The sequence below is a fragment of the Schistocerca piceifrons genome, chromosome 5 (assembly GCF_021461385.2).
Source record: "Schistocerca piceifrons isolate TAMUIC-IGC-003096 chromosome 5, iqSchPice1.1, whole genome shotgun sequence".
Lineage (NCBI taxonomy): Eukaryota > Metazoa > Arthropoda > Insecta > Orthoptera > Acrididae > Schistocerca > Schistocerca piceifrons.
This window is the reverse complement of record NC_060142.1, coordinates 356,855,902-356,875,755: the sequence shown is the minus strand read 5'-3', so window position 1 is coordinate 356,875,755 and position 19,854 is coordinate 356,855,902. Positions and strand designations below refer to the sequence as shown.

At 38.1% G+C, this 19,854-nt stretch overlaps 1 protein-coding gene across 1 annotated transcript in view; it reads right to left on the bottom strand.

Annotated features, from left to right (window-relative positions):
* The window catches only part of LOC124798985 (FERM domain-containing protein 5), an 85,506-nt gene that overhangs the window by 24,591 nt on the left and 41,061 nt on the right, over window positions 1-19,854 (bottom strand). The window contains exon 8 of the mRNA XM_047262522.1: window positions 17,286-17,512. Within this exon, the coding sequence (XP_047118478.1) occupies window positions 17,286-17,512 (227 nt within the window). The remainder of the gene's footprint in view (window positions 1-17,285; window positions 17,513-19,854) is intronic.

The following is a 19,854-nucleotide window of genomic DNA, read 5'->3' as shown; positions in this document are numbered from 1 at the left end:
GGGGTCAATTTCAAAGATGACCAATTGAGTTTGGATATTTAACAGGATTTTTACTTCCCACATGAAAATATTTTTGATGAAATTTGATGGAATAAAGCAACAATTTCCAATGTACAGTATTTTGCGGCCTATAAGACGCATTTTTCTCTTTGAAAAATTGCCTCTGAAATTCAGGTGTGTCTTATACTTGAGATTAATATAAAAATGTCCAGCATTGGATTTAAAATTCCCACTAGTCTTAAAAATAGCCATATGTTCGATGCTAGAAACCTCTCTCTAGCTGGCAATATTTAATTCAATCAGCAGCAATAGCACACTGATGTGACGAACGTGAGTTGAAGATATTCATAAGCTTGCTAACACTGTCTCCCTGCCACCCCGCCATCACAAAATGTTTAGCATATGATGTGTCACTGCAGTCTACATTGCTACTGAACTTGAATTGCATTGTCGTAAAAGTACAATATTTTTGTTAGTAGTTAGTTTTGTAATGGAAAACAAATAGTATTCATATGATGCAGCCTACAAATTGAAAATAATAGCATATGCAGAAGAACATGGAAGCAGAAGAACTGAATAAAAAAATGAGGAAGACTAAATGTGCCCAATAGAGGACTGAATGCAAAATGGCTGAAACCAGAAGGTGGTGTATCAAAATAATCGATTCAAGGACACCATCAACTGCTCATAAGCCAGTGCTACAGTGGAACTTAAGACTTTAAGCATGGAGATGATTGGTGCTACAAGTTTATGAGGCATCATCGACTTAGCATGCGAACAACAACAAAAAAAAGAGAGAGGGGTCACAAAATGCCACTACAGTAGTATGAAGAGAAAATATTATCTTTAGATTGCTTTATTATTCAACATTGAAAGAAAAATCAGTGTGGAACTAAGCCAAGTAGCAAATATGGATGAAACTCCTCTGACATTTGATGTGCTGAGTAACAGAACTGCTGTCATGAAAGGTGCTAAAACTGGAACTATGAAAACAAGTGGACATGAAAAAATGCACTACACTATTGTCCTTTCATGTCGTACTGACAATACTAAACTTAATCCAATGATCATTTTCAAGTGTAGAAGAATACCAAAACCTTCTGAAACACTGCCAAGTGTACATGACAAGGGTTGGATGCATGAAGCTGGTATGAAATTGTGGATTAACATGTGTGGGAGAGAAGGAAGGGTACTTTATTGAACAAGAGTTCTCTCCTTAGGCTAGATAAGTTTAGCAGTCATTTGAAAAATTCTTTGAAAGAGAAATTAAGACAAGGAGATACATAGCTTGCTGTTATTTTGTGAGGACTTACTTCACCATTGCAACCTCTTGATGTCTTGATAAATAAACCATTTAAAGTGTGTATGAGAGAGGAATGGAACAAATGGAGATGAATGAAACCCAACATGAATTCACACTGAAGGCAGCTTGAAAATGACCTACAATCAAACAAATATCTCAGTAGATAAAATAATTATGGTCTAGAGTGAGAGAAGACATTATTGCTGAATCTTTGAAGAAGGGCAGCATAAAGAAAGCTCTCGATGGCAGTGAAGACCTTCTTATATATGAAGTGGACAATGAAGAAGAAGAAGAAGAAGAAAGTTCAGATGACGAACTTCAGGGATTTTAAATGTCGGTTTGTTTTTATAAACTATGAATCTTTACTAGTCTGGCTTTACAATATAATAATAAAAATGGTAAAAATATTATTTTTTAAAAAAGTTACTTAAAAATTAATGTGCGTCTTATAGTTGGTAGTGTCGTACAATCTGTAAAATGTGATAATATTTACAAAATAGTTCCTTAAAACTAAGCAAATTACATTTACTCACCCCCTTTTAACAAACTTAAGATAATGAAGAAGGTATCTTTATATAACAAGTACTGACAGAAAGAAAAAAAGGTCAAGGGAGAAACACAAAAAATACTATGGCAGATATATGTTGTTGCCTGATCACTATTGCTAGCTTCACCATTAGAAGCAGCAGCAACAACAACAACAAAAACAATAATAATCAGCTGACATCAGGTAGGATACAAGTTTTTGGCTTTTTCCATGTTTTATGATCACCAGTGATAAGTGTTCCTGTTGCTGTTTAATGTTTCCAGTGTTCTCTACCAACCTTTCATTAGGACATCCTTTCAGTCCTTGTTTATCTCGTGAATTTCAGCAGATAACTTCCTTGGACTATCTTCCATCTACTGACCTGGCTGCTGGTCCCACCCTCCTCCATTTCATTTCTCCTAGTAATTTACATTATCTGTCTCTCCATTGCTCACTGAGCAACCCTCAGTTTTTTAATGATTTACACATTAGATGTTTGTCTCACTACCATAGGGGAGGGCAGGCTGCCAGAATGTGACCAAGCATTCCCTCCTGCATACTGAAGGGCAAGCAGGCAAGCCTTCGCTACCCCCATCACATTACATCACGAGAAACAACTAAAGGCTGTTCACAGTTAAACCAATCTTCCACAGTGTGTTGCCTTCTAACTCAGTGGTGATTTAATGTGTTGACTTAAACAAGCAGTGGTTTTTTTCCTGCAAAATGCATTAGTACTACACAGAATACAAATATTAGTTGCTAATTACACTAAAGCTAGAAACGCATGTGGCAGAATCTAAGTAAATCTCTGACCACATCTCTGCACTGCTAGACAGAAAACTGCTTCTTCGTCAGTTGTACCGTTTTTCTGGGAAAACCACTTCTACCACCACAAGCAGTGATCACTCTTCAGTACACTCCCCACCATTTTCTGTCCAATCCCCTTTATTATGTAAGCAGACAAAATAACTTTATTGTGTTGGTGTTTTTACAGTGGAGTTATTTGCACTTTACTGAGTTGGGTACTTATTTACAGTTATTAAGCAAGTTTTTTGTTATACGTCTGTACGCGAGATTTTCACACTCCTAAACATCCCTAGGTCTATTGTTTCCAATGTGGTAGTGAAGTGGAAATGTGAAGGGTTTCATACAGCACAAAAGCATACAGGCCGACCTCGGCTACTGACTAATAGAGACCACCAACAGTTGAAGAGGGTCGTAATGTGTAATAGGCAGACATCTATCCAGACCATTACACAGGAATTCCAAACTGCATCAGGATCCACTGCAAGTACTATGACAGTTAGGCGGGTGGTGAGAAAACTTGGATTTCATGGTTGAGCAGCTGCTCATAAGCCACGCATCACGCCGGTAAATGCCAAACGATGCCTCACTTGGTGCAAGGAGCATAAACACTGGATGATTGAACAGTGGGAAAACATTGTGTGGAGTGACAAATCACAGTACACAATTTGGCAGTCAGATGGCAGGGTGTGGGTATGGAGAATGCCCAGTGTATGTCAACACATCGAGCGCCTGTTCATAATGCATGGCCTGTGGCAGAGTGGTTACAGTACATTAACATCCCTGTAATAGACTGGCCTACACAGAGTCCTGAGCTGAATCCTATAGAACACCTTTGGGATGTTTTGGAATGCTGACTTCGTGCCAGGCCTCACTGAAGGACATCGATACCTCTGCTCAATGCAGCACCCCATGAAGAGTGGGCTGCCATTCCCCAGGAAACCTTCCACCTGACTGAACGTATGCCTGTGAGAGTGGAAGCTGTCATCAAGACTAAGGGTGGGCCAACACCGTATTGAATTCCAGCATTACCGATGGAGGGCGCCACAAACTTGTAAGACATTGGCAGCCAGGTGTCCGGTTACTTTTGATCGTATAGTGTATACTGACAGAATGTTACATCTGGCTAGGCCTTCAATGTAGCAGACAATCGGTAGCTCCAGATCTTGGGTTTCATGCAAAGTTACGCTGAATCCCAAACCAGTAAGTAAATCTGTCAAATTTCTTTTTGCAGCAGTAGGGGTATGGGATATAGATCTAAGTAACTTTTCAGTTTTCTTTTTTGCCTTCTTTTTCCCCACTAAAATGCAGTCCACAAAGCATGCAGTATACGAGGTACCATCTTCTCAGCACCAGTACAAATGGTGGAAAATCAGAATTTTCATATGGCATTTATTTATAATGGTTGCTGTTTTTATGATCCTCTCCTGTTCTGCTTGTTGGTTTTTGCACTTAGAAGAATCCCTCACATAATTCATATTTTTCACTTGAAATGGGAAGCACATAAGAGTTTTTTTTGTTGGAAACAATGCAGTCTTCATATTCTTCTCTCATTCTGCCCTTGACTGTTTTTATATGAAATATGGTACCTGAAACTTGGTACAAATGCTGTGAACTGACAGTAGTCATTTGTCTCTGTAACACAATATCTTCTCCAATGATGCAGATTTTTACAATTTCTGAATGGCCTCTTTTCTCATTGTAGGTACTGAGCCTATAATGAACTTTTAAAGACAGTCCTCATGATACTTTGCATCTGCAGTGTGTAGATCATCAATAGAACAGATATGTCTTGAGATGGGGTCTTCCCATTCATCCTTCCTCTCCTGTCCGTGAACTGTAATTATATTGTTCTAACTGAATGATTGATTCACCACAATTATAGGAGTTTTGTCTTCTGTTTATCAAGAAATTAGTAATCATCATCTTTCACACAAAACAGGCAGTTTTGAAATCAAATTTCACTTTAGTTGAATGTAAATGTGTTATACCATGTGACATTGAAAGGTGTTCCTCTGAAAGAGTTTCTCTTGTAAATCTTCTCTAATTGAGTCAGCTCTGGTGTACCCTTTTCTGCAAGATGCATGAACTCTGCCATATTTGTTTTGTTCCTGATGCCTTCACTATTCCCATCTTTTCTCAGATAATGTGCATTTAGCAATCGATCCCTTTTCCCACCAACATTACATAGGTCAATGACATTAATCAATTTTCTATAGGTAAGTACTTATATAAAAACTCAATAAATGATATAAGTACTTGCATAGTAAACTGGAAATAACTCCGTTATATAAGCAAGAGCACAGTGATGTTATTTTGTCTACTCACATAAGAAAACTGCGTCGGAAATGCTGGTAAGGTATTGTCTGCCTGTAAATTGAAGTTTGCAGCACCTGTAGTGCAGGGAGTGGCCTTTTCTGGAAGAGTGGTACAACTGCCATACAATACAATTAAAAATCAATTTACCATCCAGCAGCACAGAGCAGTATCTGGAGATTTACATTGATTCTACTCATATGGTTTCTAGTTTTATTATTATTAGTAACTAATATCTGTATTTTGTGTAGTGTTGAAGCATTTTGTGGAAAGTTTGTCTGCACATTGTGTAGCCACTGATTTATAACATGTGCTATGAAAGGTTGGTTTAACTGTGAAAAAGCCTGCATTTGCTTATTGTGATTTAACTGGAACTCACCTGCTTGCTCTTCAGTTTGCACCTGCACAGAGGGAAGTGCTTGACCACATTTTGGTGACCTGCCTTTTCCCACACTTCCACTCTGCACCTCCACCTTTCCTTGACCCCTTGTCTTATCCACAGAAGACAATTTATTCCTTAATATGGCTGTACCATACAAAGTCATAGTAGACACATTTATATTTGATCTTAACTGACTTTAATTAATAATAAATTTAATTTTACATGATTAAAACATTATTTTTAATAATTGGATTTTTCATTTGCTTTCATCACACAACAGGTCAACTTTTTGTAGGAACTTTAATGTAGTTTAATTTTGTACTGGGCCATGTTTTTTGAGTTATTAAATAAAAACAAAAAAATGACCTTCTGAGGCCCCCCCCCCCCTTCCCCTCAATGCCGGCACCCACTGGTCAGGATTTTATATGTTGTTTATGGCACTCCCCACTACCAGTGGGCAAAAATTTGTGAGTACACCAGTTAGTACCCCTACTTGACCTTTTTCAGTGTTAATTGATGGGGATATTTACAAAAAATTGGTGATGAAGATTTATTTCATCAGCATGACTTAAATTGGCTGTTTCCTGGTTGAGTGTCAGCACACTTGTGTGTGTTAGCAACCTTGATTACAAAGGTAGGTATGCACCTTTTGTCTCTAATATTTGCTGGTATTTTTTGGCATTCAGTGTTGTACTGCTGGTATGAATACTGAAAGAAATTTTCATTGCCAGTATTAGTCAGCAAGGGGAGGAGAAGTGGTGGCATAAACTTGCTTACCAGCTTGTGTATCAGTGTCCTCTTTGCACTTCCTCACAGTAAGAACAAGTGTCACTACTGATGGTTACCCATCTGTCAAATGGGGACTTAGCTTAACAGCTCATCTGGTACAATTCAAATGTGTAATCTGTGTTCCAGCAATGTACTATCAAGATACACAGTTGAGAGGAATCTTACATCAGTTATTTTGGCATACTGCATGAACAGTCCCGAAAATGGGACACATTTTGTTCTGACCTAATGACTAGGCAGTCATATAGTATGCTGTTCTCAGAAATAATTTTATTATTGCCGAAATATTGCACCAGAATAATACTTTAAGACTTACACCTAAGATTAATAATATCTTTATTCATAGTGTTAGGCATTGTTTCCAGTACTTTTGACATGATTACTGATCATATACACATAAAAACATGGTTATTAATGGATTTGTGATTGTTAATTTAAGTGGTGGCCAGATATTCCTCCTGTCACCATCCCATTGCCTCCCTTACCTTCCGGGATGGAATATGTGTGCACCAACTGTCTGTGTGTAGAGTAATCCATATGAAAGTGAGTAAAATTTTTCAGAATGTTTGCAGATCGTGTAACTGAGGCGGTACTTGGGTAACAGCCGAGTATTCACCTAATGGGATGTAGAAAACACCTAAAAACCACATCCATGCTGGCCAGCACACCATTCCTGATTGTTAATCAACAGAGTGGATTTTAATCTGGGACCAGCACACCTGCCATCCCAGGGGTGGCACTTTAACATGCACGATACCAAATGTTGGTTTGACTATACATTTGAAAGTTTAAGTATTGGCAGGTTAAAACTGAAACCAGACTAGGATTTGAAAGTGAAATTTTGTATTTTGTGAGCAGCAGCTGTACCATATAACCCAAGCAAGCAGGATTCAAAGTTTCAGTCTGTCTTATCAGTTCTGCATAGCCAGAGGAACTATCTCTCATGGGCGACTCAGTGAAAGGATGAGGTAAAGTCTGCATAGTAGTTAAGATATTCTCCATCATATTCTTTCTCACAGGATGGTTTGTTCAGTAAGATACACAGGCAAATTTTTACTGTACCATGTACACTATACCTCAGAGTAAAAGGTTCTTTCTGTGTGATGTGTATGATATTTCATGCTATTTGTTTCGAAGCTATATTCTGACCATATATTACACTTTTGTCAGTTTTCTTTGACTATCTTCTTCTTCCACTGGCACTACATCCCAGGATGGGACTTGGCCTCCTCAATAATTTTCTGCAATTCCTTTCTGGACTTTGCTGAAGACCTCCCGTTATGGCAACCAACTCAGGCAGCATCTTCTCCAACTTCATTCCATCTCAACCTTCATTGTCCTCTTGCTCATCTTCCTCCAGGTTCACTGCAGCTGGCTTTCGTTGCAGGATCTGTCTCATCAAGTCATATTACATGTCCAGCCCATCTCAATCTACACAACTTTATGAACTTGACCACATCATCCTCCTTATAGCAGTCATAAAGCTCATCATTCATTCGCTTTCTTCAACTCCAATTTTCATACACAAGTCCAAAAATTCTCCTCAATATACTTCTTTTGTATGATCTCAGTCTACTTTCACTATGCTTTGTAATCAACCATGTTTCTGAACCGTATGTAAGTATTGGGCGGATCAGCATTTTATAGAGTCAGCACTTAGTCTCTCATGACAGGAGCTCATATTTAAAATGTCACAGCATTCCAAAATAACATCGATTAGAAGCACTTATGCAGGCCATAATTTCAGTCGAAGTGCTGCCATTTGTTTCTATCTTTGTGCCCAGATAAGTGAAACATTCCACTCGCTCAAAAGACATGCCATTAAGGTTTACTGTGGGCTGTAAAGGTTAATTTGTACCATTATACATATACTTGGTCTTCCCATCATTAATTTTCATGCCTATCTTCTCTGCCCTCAGTTTTAGAGCTGAGAAGGCACTTTATAGATCTCTAAATGTTCTGCTCATTAGGTCCAAATCATCTGCATATCCCAACAGTTGTACAGACTTATGTACCTCTTGTCTGGATACCCAATTCATGCACTTTTTCAAATGCCAAATTGAAGAGTAGGCAGGAAAGCCCAATCCCTCGTCTTAGCCCAGTTTGTGTGGGAAACAGTGGTGATAGCCTAGACTGCACTCGCACAGTATACTGGTGGTGGCTTAGGGTAACCTCTGTCAAATGCACCAATTTCTTAGGCACCCAGAATTCCCACATTGCCTCATAAAGTTTAGCCTGATTTATTGTGTCATATCCAGATTTGAAATCAATGAAAAGGTGGTGCACACCAACATTAAATTCGTTGGTCTTTTCTACTATTTGCCAGAGAGTAAATATCCAGTTTGCAGTTGACTTTCCTGGTCTGAATCCACACTGATAGCTTCCAATAATGTTTTTTACTGTGGGTGAGAGACTAATAAACAAGTCATTTGACAATACTTTATATGCAACATAGGAGTGTTATGCCTCTGTAGCTGTCATATTTAAATGTATCTCCTTTCTTGTGTATCAGACACACTATCCCTACATTCCATCCTTCTGGCAACTCTTCCTTTTTCCAGATATGTCACAAAATCTTGTATACCCTACAATTTAACTCAGCTCCTCTGCCTTTCAATAGTTCTGATGTTGTATTATCAGTTCCTGGTACTTTATTGTTCTTCAGTCAGGCTATTACTTTGTCTACTTCTCCTTGAGAGATGTGAGGGGCTATGGCCTCATCATCTCCTTGTAAGTGGATGAGGATCTCCTCAATAGGGGGCTCTGGAGCATCCAACAGTTTGCTAAAATATTCTACCCAACATTCCACTACCTCTTGGTCATCAGTTAGTAATTCCCCATTTTTAATCTTACATATATATTAATATGTGACTTAAATGCTTTTCTTTCACTTTAAGTTTTTGATAGAATTTTCTGACATAATTTTTGTATTGTATTTATTGGTCCTGTTGTCTACAAAGCACCTTATGCATAAGACATTGGACAAGTCAAGTTATAAGTATGCAGCTGAAAGTCATTTCCAGGCATAATTATTGAAGGTTTCAATAATAAACTTTATACATAAGTATTTATATAACACTCTTCATAAATTTAATATTCTTCAATGGAGTAAAAGCAGTGATGCTGTAAATATGACTTAGATATTTTCCAAAGATATTGATCTTAGTAAATGCTTTTATGTTTTCAGGAAGTTTGTTATAAAGCTTAACTTCCATGTGAAAAGTACCTTTTTGCCACAGAACTGTGCTGATTCAGGTTATATTCAAGTTTCTGTTTTTTTCTAGTAAAGTGATCATGTATATCACAGTTTTTTTGCAATCTGCAGTCCTTACCTATTACATTTATTTTAACAATAAAAGGGTTTCCATAATGTATACACATGGTAATGGAGGAATAGCAGATTTCTTAAACAAAGGTTTACAAGATTCTTGAGGCTTGTGCCCAAATAAGATTCTAATTGACCTTTTCTGTAGTTTAAAAGTGCTATTAGCTGTTTTAGAGTTTCCCCAGAAAGTGACCTCATATATGTAAGATGAGAATGAAAGCAGGCATGATATGCATTCATTACTGTTTTCTCACTACAGCGTGATTTTAGTGAGTAAAGAAGGTAACATGTTTTGCTCAGTTCTGCATTGAGATATTCAATATGCTTATTTCCATTTGACGTTGCTATGCAGCCAAAGTCCTAAAAATTTGATTTCAGTACTGTTACCAACTAGTTTGTCATTGACAGAAACCGATGGGATAAACATGTTCTTGTTAGGAGCGTTGTGGAATTTTAGTGTGATCATTCAGGGCCCAGCTGCTAAACTGTCTTGGTCATGTTTAGTGACTGCTGTAACTGTTCATTGATGTCTCCTTTTAGTAGAATTTTAGTGTCATCTACAAATATGATTGTTTTAACTGCATCAAAATTTAAGTTTAGATCATTTATGTACAGAAGGGGTCCCATTACTGATCCTTGGGGTACACCACATTTGGTTTGTTAGTGAGATAAGTATTCGGATACAGTTTTTAGTTCAATATTTGTGTGCTTCATGCACACTGTCTGCTTATGATTAGTCAGGAAGGAACTCATCCAGTTGTTGGACAGACCTCGAATACTGTATTTTTCAAGCTTTGATGTTGTTGTTGTTGTGGTCTTCAGTCTTGAGACTGGTTTGATGCAGCTCTCCATGCTACTCTATCCTGTGCAAGCTTCTTCATCTCCCAGTACCTTTGCAGCTTACATCCTTCTGAATCTGCTCAGTGTATTCATCTCTTGGTCTACCTCTACGATTTTTACCCTCCACGCTGCCCTCCAATACTAAATTGGTGATCACTTGATGCCTCAGAAAACATCCTACCAACCGATCCCGTCTTCTAGTCAAGTTGTGCCACAAACTCCTCTTCTTCCCAATTCTATTCAATACCTCCTCATTAGTTATATGATCTACCCATCTGATCTTCAGCATTCTTCTGTATCACCACATTTCGAAAGCTTGTATTCTGTTCTTGTCCAAACTATTTATCGTCCATGTTTCCCTTCCATACATGGCTACACTCCATACAAATACTTTCAGAAACGACTTCCTAACACTTAAATCAATACTCGATGTTAACAAATTTCTCTTCTTCAGAAACCCTTTCCTTGCCATTGCCAGTCTACATTTTATATCCTCTCTACTTCGACCATCATCAGTTGTTTTGCTCCCCAAATAGCAAAACTCCTTTACTACTTTAAGCGTCTCATTTCCTAATCTAATTCCCTCAGCATCACCCGACTTAATTCGACTACATTCCATTATCCTCGTTTTGCTTTTGTTGATGTTCATCTTATACCCTCCTTTCAAGACACTGTCCATTCCATTCAACTGCTCTCCCAAGTCCTTTGCTGTCTCTGACAGAATTACTATGTCATCGGCGAACCCCAAAGTTTTTATTTCTTCTCCATGGATTTTAATACCTACTCTGAACTTTTCTTTTGTTTCCTTTACTGCTTGCTCAATATACAGATTGAATATCATCGGGGAGAGGCTACAACCCTGTCTCACTCCCTGCCCAACCACTGCTTCCCTTTCATGTCCCTCGACTCTTCTAACTGACATCTGATTTCTGTACAAATTGTAAATAGCCATTTGCTCCCTGCCTTTTACCCCTGCCACCTTCAGAATTTGAAAGAGAGTATTCCAGTCAACATTGTCAAAAGCTTTCTCTAAGTCTGCAAATGCTGGAAACATAGGTTTGCCTTTCCTTAATCTTTCTTCTAAGATAAGTCGTAAGGTCAGATTTGCCTCACGTGTTCCAACATTTCTACGGAATCTTCCCCGAGGTGGGCTTCTACCAGTTTTTCCATTCATCTGTAAAGAATTCGGGTTAGTATTTTACAGCTGTGACTATTAAATTGATAGTTTGGTAATTTTCACATCTGTCAACACCTGCTTTCTTTGGGATTGGAATTATTATATTCTTCTTGAAGTCTGAGGGAATTTCGCCTGTCTCATACATCTTGCTCGTTTTGTCAGGACTGGCTCTCCCAAGGCTGTCAGTAGTTCTAATGGAGTATTGTCTACTCCCGGGGACATGTTTCAACTCAAGTCTTTCAGTGCTCTGTCAAACTCTTCACGCAGTACCATATCTCCCATTTCATCTTCATCTACATCATCTTCCATTTCCGCAATATTGTCCTCAATTACATTGCCCCTGTATAGACCCTCTATATACTCCTTCCACCTTTCTGCTTTCTCTTCTTTGCTTTGAACTGGTTTTCCATCTGAGCTCTTGATATTCATACAAGTGGTTCTCTTTTCTCCAAAGGTTTATTTAATTTTCCTGTAGGCAGTATCTATCTTACCCCTAGTGAGATAAGCCTCTACATCGTTAAATTTGTCCTCTAGCCATCCCTTCTTAGCCATTTTGCACTTCCTTTCGATCTCATTTTTGAGACTTTTGTATTCCTTCTTGCCTGCTTCATTTACTGCATTTTTGTGTTTTCTCCTTTCACCAATTAAATTCATTATCTCTTTTGTTACCCACGGATTTCTACTAGTCCTCATCTTTTTACCTACTTAATCCTCTGCTGCCTTCACTATTTCATCCCTCAAAGCTACCCATTCTTCTTCTACTGTATTTCTTTCCCCCATTCCTGTCAATTGTTCCCTTATGCTCTCCCTGAAACTCTGTACAACCTCTGGTTCTTTCAGTTTATCCAGGTCCCATCTCCTTAAATTCCCACCTTTTTGCAAGTTCTTCAGTTTTAATCTACAGTACATAACCAATACATTGTGGTCAGAGTCCACATCTGCCCTTGAAAATGTCTTATAATTTAAAACCTGGTTCCGAAATCTCTGTCTTACCATTATATAATCTATCTGAAACCTTCTAGTATCTCCAGGCTTCTTCCATGTATACAACCTTCTTTCATGATTCTTGAACCAAGTGTTAGCTATGATTACTTTATGTTCTGTGCAAAATTCTACCAGGCAGCTTCCTCTTTCATTTCGTAGCCCCAATCGATATTCACCTACTGTGTTTCCTTCTCTCCCTTTTCCTACTATCGAATTCCAGTCACCCATGACTATTGAATTTTCGTCTCCCTTCACTACCTGAATAATTTCTTTTATCTCATCATACATTTCATCAATTTCTTCGTCATCTGCTGAGCTAGTTGGCATATAAACTTGTACTACTGTAGTAGGTGTGGGCTTCGTGTCTATCTTGGCCACAATAATGCTTTCACTATGCTGTTTGCAGTAGCTTACCCACACTCCTATTTTTTTATTCATTATTAAACCTACTCCTGCATTACCCCTATTTGATTTTGTATTTATAACCCTGTATTCACCTGACCAAATGTCTTTATCCTCCTGCCACCGAACCTTACTAATTCCCACTATATCAAACTTTAACCTACCCATTACCCTTTTTAAATTTTCTAACTTACCTGCCCAGTTAAGGGATCTGACATTCCACGCTCTGATCTGTAGAACACCAGTTTTCTTTCTCCTGATAATGATGTCCTCTTGAGTAGTCCCCACCCGGAGATCCGAATGGGGGACTATTTTACCTCTGGAATATTTTACCCAATTTAATCATACAGTAAAGCTGCATGCCCTCGGAAAAAATTATGGCTGTAGTTTCCCCTTGCTTTCAGCCATTCGCAGTACCAGAACAGCAAGGCCATTTTGGTTAGTGTTACAAAGCCAGATCAGTCAATCAGTCAGGCTGTTGCCCCTGCAACTACTGAAAAGGCTGCTGCCCCTCTTCAGGAACCACATGTTTGTCTGGCCTCTCAACAGATACCGCTTTGTTGTGGTTGCAAAAACATGCCAAAAGCTTTTGACAAGTCAATAAATATTCCTACTGATTCCTGTTTTTTGTCCACCAGGTTTAGGATGGAATTGATGCACTTATAAATATCTGTTGTCGTTGACCTTTTATTTCTGAATCCATGTTCTTCATTACACAGGATGTTGTTTTTATTTATAAATTTCATAACTTTGTCACACATAACTTTTCATAATACTTTAGATATACAGGAGGAAATTGTGATGGGTCTGTAGTTATTTGCCTTATCTTCCTCACCTTTTTATCTACTGGAATAACTTTTGATGTTTTCAATACACCAGGGAAAGTGCCTGCCTGAAATGAGGAGTCACATAAGTGTGTGAGTATTTCAGTCAGGTTTGATGCACTCTTCTTTAATATTGTTGCACATATACCATCAGTGCCTGCAGAGATGGAATTTTTGAGTCCTTTCATTGCTCTAGCTACTTCATCTTGCGAAACAGAACTGATGTACATTGATCCTCTACATGCACTTATTTTATATTTGTATGCCTGGATACTTTTATCTAAGTTTGATTGTAACATATTATCAGCAACACCTGTGAAAAAATTGTTAAATGTGTTGGCTATTTCTAAGGGGTTTGTTACTTTTTTATGATAATTTCATATTTTTGCAAGATTGTCTGTATTATTCAGATTCTGTTTTTTGTAACACTCCTCATAACCTTTGATTTATTAGCTGAATTATAAATGTATTCGTCGTTAGGCATTATTTTTGCTGCTTTTATTACTTTCATTAATATTTTGGAGTATTTTTAACAGTATGCACATACTTCAGCTGAGAGATTTTTTGAGCTACATATTTTATGAAGCAGTCTTTCCTTGTGGCATGAAACCCTTAATCCCTTGAGATCCATTTGTTTGTTCTAGATTTCCCTTGTGTGGTTACAGTTTTCAGTGGGAATGGAATTTGAAAAAATGGGTTAATGTATCTACGAAGGTGTTGAATTTTTCATCTATATTGTTCATTTTGTACACTTCTGATCATTTTTCTTTCTGTAATAAGCTGCTGAAGTAGTTTACATTATCCTGATTATAACTTCTACATGAGGTTCTTAAAGACATGTTGTTAATAATACTGCCTCTTACTTTCATGCTTAATATTTGAGCAAGATGGTCACTGAAACCTGTATTGAAAATTTTTAGTGAAGTGTTGTGTAAACTCTTGTTGATTAGAAATTGATTTAGAGCTGTTTGGCAAGTTTTTGTTACTCGGGTAGCAGCTTGTACTTCAGCCTTTAAATTATAGGATTTTGCAACATTCAAAAGGGTCCCTCTGTTTCATTTGTTTTTCCAACTGTCTCCAATTCTTCAATCTGTGTTCTTTCCCATTCCCTTTTCTTCTTCCAAAGCAGTTTCTTTTCTTATTTCCTTTTATCTCGATAAATTCTTACTGCTAAATGTGTAAACAGTTTCTGAAGCATTTTCCTGTAAACCAAGTTTTCCTTGTGACTTATTCTCTTACAGTCATTATCAAACCAGATTCCTTGGTTGTTTTCCATCTTTCCCTAGCACTACTTCTGCTACTTTAATGACTGCAGCATTGCAAGCACTCCATGCCTGATCCAGAGTATCACTTACACTAGGAGTGTACAGTGCAAGATTCTCAGTAACCTTTTCAGAGTGTGTTTAAGCAATCTCTTCATTTTTTTAACTTTGATATCAAATACTTTCTTCGAGATGTTCCTTTCATTTTCCTTGCATTAGGTATTCGAGCTCTTAGTTCAGCAATTGCAAGGTAGTGGTCTGAATCCACATTAACTCCTCTGTATGAAAGTACATCTAATAAGTTTGAGAAATACCTGCCGTCAATTATTACATGATAATTTTGGTTGAAGGTATGCTGATCAGGGCTACACAAAGTTGAATTATGCATCCTTTTGTGTGGGAACAGAATGCTACATACAGCCTTGTTATGTGATAGTGCAAACTGAACATCTCTGTGTCCATTATCATTTGTGTATTCATGGATGCTATGGTTTCTTGTTGCTGGACAGTAATGATCTTCTTTCCCAGTCTCTGCATTGAGGTCTCCAATAATTATTTTAACATCATGCCCAGGGCATCCATCATAGGCTCCCTCCTTCTCATAGAAGGCATCTGTATCCTGGTTGTCCGCTACTTCTGTTGGTGCATATACATTTGTCAATGAATGGTTTGTGAATTGGGTCTTCAATCTCATTTGTGAGATTCTAGATGTTATTCCAGTAAATCCACCCACTATATGTTTAAAGTTTTGTCTTACTGCAAACCCTGCACCAAATTCGTGGTTGTTCTCTGGACAATGGTAGAAAATTATCCAGCTTCCCATATCAAACACTCCATGTCCATTCCATCTCATTTGCTGTAGTGCAATTATGCCTGCCTTCATTTTACCAAGCTGTTCTAGTAGTGACCTCAGGGCCCCAGCCCTGTATAATGATCTTACATTCCAGGTTCCAATAAATCCATATTTTTTTCTTTTTCATTTGCCTTTGCTTTTCCCTTTAACAGTGCTGTGTTGTTGTCCATTTATCAGTCTGGTTTCTGTACTTTGGAGTTTCTGATCAGGGTTTTTTTTTACAGGAAGGGGTTGTTAGCCGTTTGCCTGACCCACAACTTGGAGGACCATTATTTATATTGGGTTTACTACTTTAGGGAAGTTTGCTTCACTACACCTCTAGAGCCCTCCCTGCCCTATGTTGTGGGATGTAATTTGTCTGGCTCCTCTGTCAAGACCACGCCATCTTGGGTGACCCTACCAGTAGTTACGCTGCTGCTGGTACAGCTCTTGACTTTGACGTAACACGCAAGCCCCCGCTCGGCACTGGGCACTGTAGGTGCCTCCAACAAGTTGGCGTCCCTTCAGAGGGCTTCTTTGATTATACAATTAGGAACTTTACCCATTCGGCCAGTATGCCTTAATGCCTTACAAGTCTCCTTGAACTCAAGTACAAATAAAATATAAATATACAGGAAAGATCAGCTTCTGACATACTTTTCAGACAATGTTTGTTCTCTGCATCATGTTGTTAATATGTCCCTTAATAATATGATAAACATAACTTTATATACTGTTTTCTTGTGCTCATATTTCTTTTGCTTTATCTCAGCAATACTATTCTGGCAGTAGCAGTCATTCCTTTAAATAGGAATTCTACCTACGTAAGTTTTATACAAGACTGTGCCAAGAAGCACATATGATGATTTGTTAACATAGCACCAAAAAAATTGTTTTTCCATCAGTGGGCACTGATGTAAAATATATACATCAACTCTGCTTTGAAGATAGCTAACATATGTTGACCGCTTCTGTCACAACTCGTTAATTAATATGTCATAACGTGTGACTTAATATATGAAACTTAGTATATATAGAATTAGATTTGGTCTGCTCCTGTTGCCTTTATGTGATCCAATACTGTCAAATCAAATACTGTTGCATGTGGGTAAGATATAGTTTCACTAAATCTTGCTCATCTGTTTGCAGTATTATTTTTTCACTCATTCTCAGATAAAAATATGTAGATATGGAGATGCACACAAATGTCTTTCAATAGTATTTTACTTGACTTGATACTTTACTGCAAGTGTACTCATAAGATTATAAATTAAGTACTTTAATTTTTGCCTATCACTGAGCAATGAACAACAAAGACATTTCTGTTAATGGTTTAATCAATTTTAATTCAACTCTGATTAAATTTGAAAAAATGGAAGCAGTATGCTCAGCATCGTATATATTCTGATGTTCATCTTCTCTAGTATCTCAGTATTTTTTTAAACAGAACTTATGTATGTGCAACCAAAGATATAAAAACGAGCTTAAGAAAAACTGGAGGATTCCTTACTAATCTCACCCAGTTCCGAGCCAATAGGTGTTGAAGGAGTGGCTGGAACACTGGAAGCCTTCCGCCGCAAACTAGATGAGCGAAAATTCCTGTTTATTGATGGCTCTTCCTTTCTCAATGGACCAGAATCTTCAAGAATTTCTTTCTCAACTCGACCAGTGTATCGAAACTTTGTTCCCCAGGAAAAGAAACTGCCACCTGTCACCACTGAAGGTGCTTCAGAACTCGAGGGAAGTCTGAAAATAATTAACAATAATATAACATGGAACTAAAAACAAATTCTTGCTGAAATAACCAAAAATGTTAAATTATGAGTCAACAATATTGTGAAAAGGAAAGTTGCTACTCACCATATAGCAGAGATGCTGAGTCACAGATGGGCACAACAAAAACACTGTCACAAATAATAGCTTTCAGCCAGTAAGGTCTTCGTCAGAATTAGACGGCAAACACACACATTTAGTGGCCTCAGTTACCCGAGACTGCAGTCATGTGTTTGTGAGTTTTGTTTGCTGTGTGTGTTTGCCATCTAATTTTGATGAAGGCCTTACTCGTCAAAAGCTATTATTTGTAACAGTTTTTTTGTTGTGCCTATCTGTGACTCAGCATCTCCGCTGTATGCTGAGTAACAACTTTCCTTTTCACAATATTGTTACATTCCATCCTGGGTTTTCCATTGTTTGAAATTATGAGTCAAATTACATGAGCCAACAATGAAAACGTAACTGGGATGAAATAAATGTTAACTATATCTACCATACTGACTATGAAAATGAGCAACTTGAATTAGCTCTTGTTTCTAAGTTAAAGGGGGATGCATTTAATTATATTTTGTTATCATGGCCAATCCCTTCTCGTACAGGCTTCAAAATCCCACTGATAGTAACAGAATTATGAAGTTTCAGGCAGCCATAGCTGTGTGTATTTTGTTGCTATTTTTAGCTGGGCTTGTAGCAACAAGGGAAAGGGCAAGAGGTAGGAGGAGCAAGGCATGTTTTATTTAAGCATAGTTTCAGTCCTTTACAAACTGTATTCTGTTCATGTGCTGGAAGAATGTGTGTGGTTACTGTAATTCCTGTGATTCAATACACCTCACAAATGCATAAACAGTGCTGTCAATTTTTACTACATTTGCAAGCAGGCTACATTCAAATCGCAAAGGAGGCCAATAACACAATATATTAGGAAGGTGTACAAAGTGTACTTTTGTTGTGAAATCAGGAATCAGGACAAGCCCTGGGTTTCTAATATACAGGGTGGTCCATTGATCATGACCGGGCCAAATATCTCACGAAATAAGTGTCAAACGAAAAAACTACAAAGAACAAAACTTGTCTAGCTTGAAGGGGGAAACCTGATGGTGCTATGGTTGGCCTGCTAGATGGCGCTGCCATAGGTCAAACGGATATCAACTGCGTTTTTTTAAATAGGAACCCCCATTTTATTACATATTCATGTAATACGTAAAGAAATGTGAATGTTTTAGTTAGAACGCTTTTTTTCGCTTTGTGATAGATGGCGCTGTAATAGTCACAAACATAATGGCTTACAATTTTAGATGAACAGTTGGTAACAGGTAGGTTTTTTAAATTAAAATACAGAACGTAGGTACTTTTGAACATTTTATTTCGGTTGTTGCAATGTGATACATGTACCTTTGTGAACTTATCTTTTCTGAGAACCCATGCTGTTACAGCATGATTACCTGTAAATACCACATTAATGCAATAAATGCTCAAAACGATGTCTGTCAACCACAATGTATTTGGCAATATGTGTAATGACATTCCTCTCAACGGTGAGTAGTTCGCCTTCCGTAATGTTCACACACGCATTGACAATGCACTGACGCATGTTGTCAGGCGTTGTTGTTGGATCATGATAGCAAATATCCTTCAACTTTCCCCACAGAAAGAAATCCGGGGACGTCAGATCCAGTGACCATGCCGGGCCACGGTATGGTGCTTCGACGACCAATCCACCTGTCATGAAATATGCTATTTGGTACCGCTTCAACCGCACTCGATTTATGTGCCGGACATCCATCATGCTGGAAGCACATCACCATTCTCTCATGCAGTGAAACATCTTGTAGTAACATCGGTAGAACATTATGTAGGAAATCAGCATACATTGCACCATTTAGATTGCCATCGATAAAATGGGGGCCAATTATCCTTCCTCCCATAAAGCCGCACCATACATTAACCCACCAAGGTCGCTGATGTTCCATTTGTGAGTGCATTACGTCAGAGCTAAGTGAATTTACATGTGGGCAAATTGGCGCTCATGTGTTGGGTGCTTCCATAACCAAGGGAGCCAAAGTGTTTCGTGTTTCAAGAGGCACTGTATCGATGATTTACACTGTGTACAGGGAAAGTGGAAAAATCATCATCTGCTCAGACACAACACTGATAAAAGCGGGGAATACTAAAAACACACATAAGTGATGCAGTGGGAAAGAAAGGAGCCACAGCCATAAAACCTGGACAATGGAGGAATGGAATAAAAGTCGTTTGGCTGGATGAGTCTTGTTTCACAGTGTTTTCAACTTCTGGCTGAGTTTACATCTGAAGCG